Source organism: Oculina patagonica, chromosome 2 (assembly GCF_052425735.1).
Source record: "Oculina patagonica isolate OP01 chromosome 2, crgOcupat, whole genome shotgun sequence".
Classification (NCBI taxonomy): Eukaryota; Metazoa; Cnidaria; class Anthozoa; order Scleractinia; family Oculinidae; genus Oculina; species Oculina patagonica.
The window spans coordinates 36,431,867-36,444,424 of record NC_135759.1 but is presented as its reverse complement, the minus strand read 5'-3'; the positions used below and the strand labels follow the sequence as shown (position 1 = coordinate 36,444,424).

Sequence of the window (12,558 nt, the reverse complement as noted above, 5' to 3'; positions counted from 1 at the left end):
TGCTGAAACATGACTAAAGTAAACTAATGCCAGTACAAAACACGAATTAGACGGAAACAACATCTGTGAAAATAATAGTTGTACTGCGCCATCAAGATAGACCTGCACGAAAATAACAAATACAATCAAGGCATTACGTATCTCAGACTGTGTCACGGCTAGAGATTGCTCCATAAAGTAAACTAAAAGCTTTGGAGCTCAGATAAAGTGGCTTAATGATCAGCTACAAGATCTTCAAAAGGATCATGTGGTTCTAGTTCCTTAGTTACAGTTTCCAATGTTTCTTCTGTCTCAACACATTGGATCTGTTTGTGTACTTACAACAGTAATGTAATATTTCCGACGCTCAAATACTATTGGATGGTTTTATTTCCAGATCCTTTTTGACCAAAATTAAAATCATCCAAAAAATTATGCAAGTACCTAATGTAGCTGCAAAGGCACAGGCTGGAAACCCTCATACTTTTCTACCTCCCCCACCCCCTCCCCCTCCCCTCCCCCCAAAAAAATTAATACAAACAAACATCTGAACAAAAAAAATTGGCCTTATTCAAGTCTAATGACGTACACTGTTACTCAAAGATTAATGTGTTGGCTTATACAAAGTGTAAATCCACAAAATGTAAAATAAGGCTGGTTTCCACTTAAGCGCCGGCGCATAAGCAAAGTATCAAGACAGAAGCATAAACATAAGCACAAGCATATAAAGAACACCTACTTGTTTTTCTTATGTTGTTCTCACTAAGAATCACCGTGACATAAACATAACATGGCATAAGAACAAGAAGAACCAACATGTCTGATCTTTCTGTGCTTATGCTAATACAATGTTTTGCTTATATCATAGCGATTCCTAATGAGAACAACGTAAGAAAACAATTAAGTTTGTAAATGTTTGTTTTTCTGATGTGTGTGCTTATACTTATGTCATTGTGCTAATGCTTATCCACTAGTGAAAACCAGCCTTTAGAAAACAAGTTTGTGCAAGTTTTTTTTTTTTTTCGGGTTTACAAGTTTTTTTGTGAGGTGGATTCCTGTTTTGCCGGAGCCACTTGCTCAGGACTCTGCTGAAGTGATACACATTTAGTAACTTTTAATGCTTTCTTCTTTCTTTGTTTTCAGGTGGCTTATGTCTTTGACAATGAATTCACTGTAGTTTTTGCTATTTTTATGTCACTTTGGGGTAAGCTCAAGATTTAAATTATCGTCCACAAAGCAGACAAGGATGAATAGAGATTATGCATTTAAGAATCACTTTTCAACTTTTAGCTGATATAGCAAGTTTTAAGTTAGGCAATCAACCAGGTTTTTTTCCTGAGTAAGAAAGCTAAAGAAAAACAATTGATATGACTTTAGATTACGGTATTCGATATTTGAAGAGTGAATTAGGGAAAAATCCCATCAGTGCATCTTCTGTTGTTTAGTTTCATGCACGCTCTCTGTAATGATATCAATAACACTGGAATTTCGGAAATGTGGATTTTACATGATACAAGGAAAGCAGAAAACCTGGACTGAGAAGTAAACCAGCTATGGTTGCACTTAATTGTTATGTTGGGAATCTTGTATAATCCACATTGATAGGTCAAGAGAATTGCTTATCCAACTCTCAGTCTTTTCAGTAGATATTTCCATGTGGTCAAGTAACTCAATTAGTGTTTAATCGTAAGGGGCTGTTCCTGATAAGAACAAAAATGTAAATCAGCTAGAATGTAAGTTGACTAAGAACAAGATATAAATACCGGTAGACTAGGTTCTTTGGTTAAGCAAGGCAAGAGCTGTAGTTATGCCCATTTGTGATTTGTGCTTTTACCATTTAGCCACCATGTTTCTTGAATTTTGGAAGAGACGACAGGCAGAGATTGCGTATGAATGGGATCTGCTTGGATATGAGGATGAGGAGGTAGGCTTGATTTTCCCACACTAGAATAAATCTAATAAAGGATTGTACTGTATCAGAAAATGGTATTTCTAAAAATATTGCCTAAAAAGAACAAAATAATAATTAAGTATTTTTCGTTTGTCTCGTGACATACAGTAGAACCTCGGTAACTCAAACTCTGATAACTCGAACAACCCCGCCAACTTGAACTGGTATCCGGTCACCTCGCCACCAACCAACTCGCCACCAAAACTGGTGTATTCCTCGTTCTTTGATTCAAGAGCCGAATTCCTCGTTCTTTGATTCAAGAGCCGAGGTGACTTCGCTTGGTGGCGAGTTGGTCGGTGGCGAGCTGACCGGCATTCCTCGAACTAACTTCCATTTTCCTTGGACCCACTTTTTAGTCCTTTTTACTTGCAGGGTTGGAAATTAGCGCTCGCCCGCTGGCCCAGGCGAGTGTGAAAACTGTCAGGCGAGTACGAATCACGGACCACTCGCCCGGTTTGGCGAGTACAATTTCAATATATTATACAAAATAAGCGTAACTTTTACTTTACACTTCAAAATAATCTACACTGTCCACAATCCAACAGCTTACCAACATTTTGAAATCGCCAACAAAGCTGCATTCGGGTTCGTAAACAGACAAAAATGGCTTCCATTTGGTGATTGTTACATGATAGACGTACTTGTACAAAGTAATACCTCTGGTCAAAAATACACTAACTCGTCCACCTAGTGCGAAACGCGGCAGGATGGTTATTTTCCGATTTTCTGGCCTCTTTTTCTGTACAGTTTTGACATTTTGGAGTACAGGAATTTGGGAGTATGTATCAAATTAAAAACTGCGTTTCAACTTTTGACGTAAGTGTGTTCGTATTTTTATCGTGGAGTATATGTTTGGCGATTTTTCATTGAAAAAATAGACCACTACTGTGGCATGATGTGTTTAAGTTTTAGTTGTATATTTTTAGGCGAGGACGTAGTCTCGAGCCTAATGTTATCATGTTAGTATAAAGCGACTTTGGATTCTTCGTGTTAAGATGTGATGATTCGAACCGAAGAGGACTGGTAACAAAGACCATGATTTGAGATTTGTTGGCGTCCGCCATCTTGGAGTGTTCGGTCGAGCATGTGAGAATTTTTCGCAGCCAGAAGCCTTGACTCGATTAGTAGCTGATATTTTTTTCGCTCACTTACAAACTTTTTGTGATATCAAAGTACACAAAAACAATATCGACACACCTATAAGTCGAGGGACTAAACTATTTGTGATTTGAACTACTGCCTGGCGACATTGTAACCTGAGCTTTAACTGAAGACGAGAAGTGCAGAAGACGTACTGGGACAACTGCAGCTGAGGTGAGCTATCTAAAGTTTATTTTGCTTGTACTTTATTGAATACCGTAGTGTTGGAATAACATAATTGTCAAAGTATTTATTGAATCAAAATAACGATTTTAAAAGTGAAATATCTGCCAGATGTTGTTATATTTAATTTGCTAAAATTTATAGATCAGAAAGCTCATTCGCGATCCCTTCTGTCGACAGAACGTTTTCACTCTTACTACTAGGTCAGATTTCAACATTGATTTTAATAGTGGTGTACAAAGCAGCAGTAAATCTATATTAACAAATGATTGTAAAATATGGATACAAACAAACTTATTTCAGGCTTTACCACTGATAACAGAACTATAATTGATCATATATTTGTACAAATCTAAATAAATCAAGAGTCCAAACTGGTGTTCTAGAGATACACCTCAGTGACCTTAAAGCTGTGTGGTTAACAACCAAAAAAGAGTATATACATTTATTTTTGTAGGCTATGATAACTAGTTAATGATTTAAGAAAGATATAATGTACATGTAGAAAGATGTGTTTCAGAAAAAAGAAAAATTTAAGTGAATTAAGTAACTACTTATGTTGCATTAAATTGTTGAAGTTAATCAGTCTTGGTGTCTAAACAAATATGTGTTAAACAATTATTAATTTTTTCAACTATTGATTCTTTCTTTCATTATGTTTACAGAACAGAAATAAAAACAACAACAACAGAAAACATCCAAGATACAGTTTTCAAAGAATCCACTGATTGCTGTGCTTTGTCCTAATTGCTTCAATATGTTTAATCTGCACTTTGTCAAGAAGCACCATGAATGTGTGAATGTAGCTATTGCATTGGAACTGATTATTGGCCTCTATTCTGCCTCTATACAATATGTACATAATAAAAAGCCCAATCCTCACTATGAATGGCAGATATATTTTAAGCAAAACACAGCGAAAACCATGTAGCAATAACACCAAAGTTAAAAAACGGTGTAAAACATCTCTGGATTTACTACTGAAAGACCCTCAATACAAATTCATCACTGGCAAACCACTGTATCAACTCTACTTCCTAGTCTCCACTTGTACTGTATCAAAATTTTGGACTTATTGGACTTGCTTGCATCACAGATTGTACAGATAGTGCAAACAACTATCAGCCCCGTTTGAATTTAACAAGAGTCAATCAAGATATTATATCAACTTTTCTTCCTGAAAACTTGTACTTCCTTGCACTGTGTTTTACCTGTAAATGATATTAAGTGTTTGGACCTACTAGACAAAGGGTACGTTACAGATTGTACAGTCAGTGCAACTGTCAGCTATATTTAAACAAGAGGCAATCTAGAACATTATTGCAAGACAATATTTTTATGCCAAACTCGTGGAAGTTTCCTTGCTGTCAAGTACAGTTACAAAATATGTTGCATTCCATTGTCAAAAGTCGTGATAAAAGACATCATATTAGAATTGTACAAATTAAATTGCCAATTTTGTGATCAAAGCAGCTTATTATTTGCCTTTTATTAATTAACGTTGGTTACAAACTAACCATACCTTGGAATGCACAACTAAAAACACCACTGGAAAACAACGTGCTGTATTTTAAAATTCTATTTACCTGACAAACCCATTTTCCCTCCTTTATAGCAAATGACTCAGTGTCTCAACTTTCGACTTAGAGCGAGGAGCCCAAAAAGGTGACCACTTTTAATGTATTCATATTCTTTCTTGCAGGTTTTATCCAATCAGAAGCTCGTCACAGCTTCTCATTTTCATTAGAAAACGGCTGCATGAAAGAATGTGAATTAATTAAAAGTGGTCACAAATGTGGGCTCCTTGCTGTAAATCACACTTTAATCAACGATATCAATTTCGGCGTTCAATTACTTGGATATCTTTTGGACTCACAATTTACTCAATAGACATTTTTGGCTTTGACAGTGTAAAACCACATGATGCTGCCCAGAGAACTTGGTTTTTTATTAAAACAAGTAAAAAAAACTAAAACTATCTGAATACCAAGAGTATTTGTTTGAATTTGAAAGAAGTGATTCTCAAGAGTGATGCCACATAGTCTGAAAAGGGACAACAAACAAACAAAGCCCAAAAGGCCTATTCTCAGTTCTTTGTCTGGAATTTTTAACATACTGACTTGCTTAACTGGAACGTCCTCGCCTTAGTATGCATTGCATACCAGTTATATTATTCGTTGGGGGAGGGGGGGGGCTTAATTTTCCTTTTCTTAAAAGAAGGAGACTGGGCGAGTGAAAACTGATCTGGGCGAGTGCAACTTGAAGGTCACTCGCCCAGATGGCGAGTGCTCAGAAATTTTAGTTTCCATCCCTGTACTTGGTTGACTCGAAAACCCTGCTAACTCAAACTGTTTTTCGTTTCCCTTCAGAGGTCGAGTTATCGGAGTTCTACTGAAGTGTCACTTGTGGTGTAGATTGTGACGATTCAACTGCACACTGCTAGTCTTCATCAGGCAATAAGGTCAACTGCTGGTCAGCTGTAACCTTATTAAGCACGCTGCATCACAAGTGACACTACGTTGTGAGACAAACAAAAAAGTACTTTATTATTATTGTACTCTACCACAACGATTAACGACAACATTTTTTATGAAAGAACAAAGTGTACAAATGTTTACCAGTGTCCATCTTCTGTAACTTTTAGGAGCAACCTCGTCCAGAATATGAGGCAGTGGCATTAGAAACTCGCTTGAATCCCATCACGAAAGTGGAGGAGCCATTTATCTCGATTGGCAGAAAAGTTCCCAGATTTGTTTGTAGCATCAGTTTCATTATTTTCATGGTAAGATTAAATATTATTAATAAAATTTTTATTAATTAAAATGTTACTCTTTCCATGACACATTGCTACATGTACCTAAATTTTGAATAACCTTTTGAACAAGCCACAATTAAGGCTTTCTTGAAGGCACTGATTGAGTTGTTTTACCCAAATAACATATTGCAAAATTTTGATTCTTGTCATAACTTAAAATAGGTCCTTACATTTGAGGAAGAGCTTATTATCAGGATGATTTTTGTGTCTGAGATATTGGAGAATTATTTGTGGCGGGGGGGGGGGGGGGGCGTTAGTTCAGAAATTTAGATTACATACACACAGCCTTTCAAGCTCGTCCTAGAGATCAGTTGCAAATTCATGCAGGCATAACAATGTTCCGTGACAAACCAAACCACTGAGCAAGTGAGCAACGGACGAAGCAAAGGAAGGGACTGACTGAGAAACCAAACAAACAATTGACTGACTACGTATTCTATACAAGAAGACATTTGACATAATGGCAAATTTGATTGTATTTGAGTTGCATATTTACATTAGCCTTCTGATCTGATTGACGAGCGAAACCTGCCGAGAAGGGCCTCCTTTCTCTTCCCGCTTTCTTTTCACCAAATCCTCGACCATGCAGAGAGCCTGTTCACAGGCTACATTTACGTAGATAATTAACCTACCCACATTACAGCTTTATCAGCAAATTGCTATTGAAACTAGGGATTTGTGGGACTAACATAATAATTTTTCTTTAAACTTTAGTTATCGCTTGTCATTATCGCAGTGTTTGCTGTGGTAGTGTACCGTGCTGCAGTCTACGCTGTATTAGCTGCTTCAAATAACTATAACATGGGAGCTGTTAGCATCGCAACCTCTGGCACGGCAGCTCTCATCAACCTTATTATCATCATGCTTCTAAACAAGGTACATAAACTTGTTCCTTGCTAGTCTGGCTAGTAGTCAAACCTTGATATAACAAGGTTTAATTATATCAAGGTTCCATGTATTTTACTATTACTAGGGCAAAGAGTATAGTTCGATATACCAAGGACTTTGTTTTATAGAGGTTTGTTAAATCGAGGTTCCACTGTATTATAAAATACAGCAGCAACAACACCAACATCAAAAAGGTCTTCTGTTACCTCTTCTAGGCAACTGGGTTGTTAAATTGCATGTTAGCCAATGTGATCTGGGCGCCAACAGTTTTTCTTTTTGTATAGGTCCATAAATTATTCAAGACATACCTTCCCACATAAGGGATTTTTCTAAGACCCCCCACTCCTCTGGAAATTCCAATTAAGCTTCATACATTTCCTTGAAGTTTTTGGCCTTTGAGACCCTTCCCACCCCCAGGAATTTCCAATCCCTTCTGTGGGGGAAGTAAAAACATTTTCTGGAACCACACATTTTTCTTAAAGTTTCTGGCAGCGTCCTGTAAAACCTTAGGTTTGTAGAAAAAAGGACACATGGTTTCAAATCCAATAAGAGACGATTGTGATTACGATTATGATTTTTATGGACTCCCGCACATATGTTAGTCAGTAAAATTTAATATTTGTTTATTCCAGGTTTACGAAAAGCTAGCTGAGGTTCTGACGAGATGGGGTACGTTTATTTTGTTTCAGATATTAATACTGTTACATTATTTACTGAATTAAATTATTTTCTCTACTTAAATTATTTTGAGGGCACTCTGTATTGTCTGCTGAAGGAATATGCACACAAGAGACAATAAGGCTTCATGGTACATACTGGTTTGATTGTACTTCCCAATAAGAAGTCATTGTAGAGCACCATTCAAATATAAGCGGGTTTTTCTTTGATTTTTTTACGGTTATTACTTATAATTTTCTTTTTTTTAATTTAGAAATGCCTCGCACCCAGACTGAGATGGAAGACATCTTCTCGTTCAAGATGTACCTTTTCCAGTTTGTGAACTATTACTCATCACTGTTTTACATCGCATTTTTTAAACTCGAGTAAGTGGATATCTTGAAAAGTAATAGAAAATGAAACAAATGTTGATGTCAATGTCAAATGCCAGCACAATGTAACTGCAGGTGAACCCAGCGTCATCAGGGCCCGGTTGCATAAAAATACTTAAGATTACGGGCGATTTTCTGCAACAGCTCTCTGCGTTCCGGTTAATGTTTTCAAAGCGTTTTGGTGTTTCCAGGGCTCTTTGGTACATTTTCTCCCGATTTATCCTTGTAAGCACGAGAGGAAACCCCTCAGAGCACAGGGAATGGCTGCAGAAAATCTCACGTAATCTTAAGTATTTTTATGCAATCGGGCCCAGGCCTCTAAAGAGGCCTTCAAAGGGGGGTTCCGATGTCGCTTTGTCGCTTGTTTCCAACCCACCTGTCGCCTATTTTGTGAGGGAAACGTTGTCGCTATCGCAAATACACGCCCTTTCAGTGCTAGTTTCTTTCGGCTGTCGGTGCTCTGGTACAAGATTGTCGCTACATTTTTAGCTATTTTGGAGCAATTTCGTGTGTTGCCAAAACCCCTTGGAAGGCCTCACTAAATTTCTCTTGAATTGATAACATTTAAAGCTGAGATAGTCACTGACTAGGCTTTTATTCTGGCAAAAAGAAAAGACTCACTAATTCGAAAGAATACAAGACTGATAAACATGTGGAAATAGATCTGATGAAAGTGATGTAATAAAGCTGGATTGTAGATGAATTTTAGTCTCTGTGGGATCAAGTTTATCAATGTGTTACATTAGTTACCCGTAAGAAAGGTTTTTATGTACTTCATGTGTTGTTGCTGTTATTGTTGTTTTCATTGAAGTAAAACAAAACGAGTGTGAAGTCAGATGAGTTAGTTTTTTTTTTCAGTGTGAGATACTGTCATACATTATTACCCCTTTGTGTTAACATTGATCAATATGTAGTACACGCGCAATGAAGGGGCATGCAGAAACATACCAACAAGGGCAGGTTGTCTTAATTTATAATAATATAATAAAATTCTCTCGACTACTGCTATAAGAAATGTATAAAGACAGCCGTGGAGAGTTTAATCGAATTACTGGATAAAACTAAATACACCATATTTGATGGTTTAACATATACTTTTTTGCGAGTTGTGTAGTATTTTTCTGAGCCCCAAAGGGCTAAGGAAAAATACGAGCCATGAGCAAAATACTCGTGCGTTATATGTTAAACCATCAAATAAGGGATTTATTATTCCACTAATATTTTAAGCCTAAAAGATGCAAGCAAGTCAAAATTTGGATCGTTTAGTCAGGCCGTTTTATTGCTCTGTTTTCCGTCTTTATTTTTGCCCTATTCTACAGCATATTACCGGCTCAAAATATTTTGCGCGTCCTCTAGACCTAATATCATGGTAAAATGGCGTAATAGTGGAGTAATAATGAGCATTGTTTTGTTTAGTCCTGGCAGGCCAGGAAAATTTAACAGGATTTTTGGGGAATACCGCCAGGAAGAGGTAAGTAAGGAAAATAGATTTGAAATATAAAATATTTGTTACTTATGATGTGTAAAAGTGCTTGTGATACATGCGAACTCCTTCTTGCTTCACCCATTTTATATGTATACAAAAAGACACACAGAAAATGTAATTTCTGACGTTTGAATGACATGAATTAGTCAGAAATTAATATTCTGACGGCACAATTGAGAGGATCGTGGGTCGTTATGGGATGTTCATATGGAATATATAGTTTTGGTTGGAGATAAAGGTCATTCTGGTCTGTCAGTCCTTGTCTTCCTTCTTTCCTTTAAGTATTTTTTGCTCAGCTTTTGTTCATAATTGTAAAAAGTTTGAGTGTATTAAGTTGCACCCTTTCCTCGGGGTCTCGTGCTGCTGCATGAGATAAGGAATACGTTTCCACATATTTCTGGCCACTTATATAGGGGGGTTTCTCGTATCTGGCGTAGCACACCTTTTTAAGGATGCGCGTGGCCGAGTGGCGCCGGACTTGAATCTGGGGTCCCGGGTTCGTCCCGTTCTGCCCTCCTGGTTTGTTCTCGTCGTCCCGGTTCTCCTCGTCTCTTGTTGCCCTGGTCTGCCTCCTGCCAGTTGGGTTTTCCTGTTTGTTTTTTTTATTTTGTTCCGTGTTTGTTTTCACGGCTCCACACTTCTGCTCACACGTGTTGCTTCCCCTTTTTTGACATTCTAAGAACTAATAGTTGTTCTTTGCATCGCTCAACATTGTAATCAGAGTCTGCCTTACATCAGATAACTGACTGACGCAACCTCAATAAATTTTCGCATTGAATGCCTCGTGTTAGTGTAGCCAGAATGTTCAATGACTTTGCACATCTATTGCATTGGGTAGCTTTAAATTGGAACAATTTTATTTACACTTCTTTCAGTGTAACCCGGCAGGCTGTTTATTTGAGCTCTGGATGCAGCTGGCAGTTATTATGGTTGGAAAACAGATCTTTAACAACTTCATTGAAATAATTGTGCCGTAAGTAGCTCTTATAATAAGAAATCTTGGGGTGACGAAACGGAATGACATGCTTCCTTTAGGCTTAAAAACAAGATTAGCAGGTGTTTTCTAAATTACAAGCCAGGAATAAACTGCTAACGTTTTGTGGATTTTGAGATAATTCGACGGCAAAATTGAACAAAGGAAAATATAAAAAGAAAAGTTGAAATCAAAATTCGTGCTTATCCTAAATTAGCTGAATCGTACTTTTAACAACCCCGGCCCAGGCTGAAGAGTTCTGCCCCCACATCTACCCATGCCAATTCTTCTTGTAATGAATACGGGAAAACCTTAAGAAGAAGCAAGCTATACATGTTATTTGTCATTTGTAGGAAGTTGCAGAACTGGTGGAGGCGCCGGCAGAACATCGAAACACCAGACTTGACCGAGTACACGCGGTGGGAACTGGACTATGACCTGACACAGTATCCGGTGCACGGGTTGTTTTATGAATACCTGGAAATGGGTGAGAGCTTGATGCCTTTTGAGTGTGAGGAAAAGCGTGTGAAATTCTATCACTGACTAAAAATGGGTTGTTTGTTCTTTCAGTGATCCAGTATGGCTTTGTAACGCTGTTTGTCGCTGCTTTTCCTCTTGGCCCATTTTTTGCGCTCATCAATAACTTGCTTGAAGTTCGTCTTGATGCTTACAAGTTTATTGTCGTTTTCCAACGACCAATGGCTGCTCGTGCTCAAGATATAGGTGTGCACATTTCGTTGTTTTAGACTTTTTGATTACCATTTCAATATATACATAAAGCTGATATATTATTGAGCTGTTTAAAGTTGTTTTTGTGGGTAGTAAGCTTAGTCAACCAATAACAGAACATGTTTGTTTTTTGCAGGAATCTGGTACACGATTCTTAAAGCTGTCACCAAGATCTCTGTGGTCGTAAATGTAAGAAAAATACTTCTCATAAACGATGTCCTCTTATTGTAACTTTTTTAATTAAAGGTTTTGGCTTGGTTGTATAGTCGATGCATTCTGAGTAACAATTTTGTATGGCCCAGCTCTCTCGTAGCTCAGTTGGTTAGAGCGCCGGCCCAACCGGTATCTGGGAGGCCATGGGTTCGATTCCCGTTGGGGACTCAGAATTTTTCCTTGTCCCATGCTCGTGTCATGTAGAACATACTTTTTCTCAAAGGCAACTCCTTTGCCCTAGAAAGAGAAATCAGTGGCTCAGCTATCCAACGCTTGTCTACTTAGGTCGAGTTTCTCGGAGTGTAAAAGAGGGCTCTTTATGGAGACAGAGCACTTCTTTATATTCGACCGTCACATCTCTGCAACACGCAAATTACAAACCAAACGTCGTTTCGTCTTATATAAATTACAATTACCTCTTGGTTCTTGATTACCAATGGTCCTAAAAAGCTAGTCAAGTATTAACTGCGCTCGAAATTGGATGCGACTATAATAAACCTCGCTTGTTTGTCTTTGCAGGGCTTTGTGATTGCCTTCGTGTCAGAATTTGTTCCCAGACTGTACTACACGTTGGGTACAGATAATGACAGCTTGGAAGGATTCGTGAATGGCACCTTGTCGTGTTTTGTGGTGACAGATTTTCCCTCGCAAGAGAAACCCAATGGAACGGATATGGATGTATTGCCGATGAACGGCAGTTGTGGTTTTGGTCTCCCTACCTGCAGGTAATGTATTTGACTGTGTGGTTAAAGGGACCGTGTCACGGATTTTAGCCAAATTTAGGCATAGGAAATGACCATCACGTTTGTTTAAATGTATAAAATTACCTCTTAAAACAGCGAAGGAATATTTAAATAACACACCAAATGCAAAAGAAGGTACGGATGGCAAAAAGTGTCGAAGATTGAAACGGATTGAAATGTGGGCTTTTGAAATATGGTCCGGCGGAACAGTTTTCAAAGTTAATCTTGTCTGCTTGTAACTTTAATTTATGACGCCCAGGAGACACATTTAGCTGCAAGAAAGCTGTGGTTTTGTCATTTAGTATCAAAGAATTAATTTCCTTGCAAACATTTAGTTTCATAGCGAATATTTGGCAAAATTTAATGAAATAAAATTAACTTAGCCGTGACATAGTCCCTTTAAGGTAGC

At 37.8% G+C, this 12,558-nt stretch overlaps 1 protein-coding gene across 1 annotated transcript in view; it reads left to right on the top strand.

The window, feature by feature from the left end:
- LOC144644510 (anoctamin-5-like) overlaps positions 1 to 12,558 on the top strand; it is a 30,480-nt gene that overhangs the window by 15,151 nt on the left and 2,771 nt on the right. The window contains exons 14-25 of the mRNA XM_078504006.1: positions 1,123 to 1,183; positions 1,821 to 1,903; positions 5,898 to 6,035; positions 6,783 to 6,944; positions 7,589 to 7,625; positions 7,888 to 7,999; positions 9,422 to 9,476; positions 10,367 to 10,464; positions 10,818 to 10,951; positions 11,035 to 11,187; positions 11,330 to 11,382; positions 11,926 to 12,131. Of these exons, the coding sequence (XP_078360132.1) occupies positions 1,123 to 1,183; positions 1,821 to 1,903; positions 5,898 to 6,035; positions 6,783 to 6,944; positions 7,589 to 7,625; positions 7,888 to 7,999; positions 9,422 to 9,476; positions 10,367 to 10,464; positions 10,818 to 10,951; positions 11,035 to 11,187; positions 11,330 to 11,382; positions 11,926 to 12,131 (1,292 nt within the window). The remainder of the gene's footprint in view (positions 1 to 1,122; positions 1,184 to 1,820; positions 1,904 to 5,897; positions 6,036 to 6,782; positions 6,945 to 7,588; positions 7,626 to 7,887; positions 8,000 to 9,421; positions 9,477 to 10,366; positions 10,465 to 10,817; positions 10,952 to 11,034; positions 11,188 to 11,329; positions 11,383 to 11,925; positions 12,132 to 12,558) is intronic.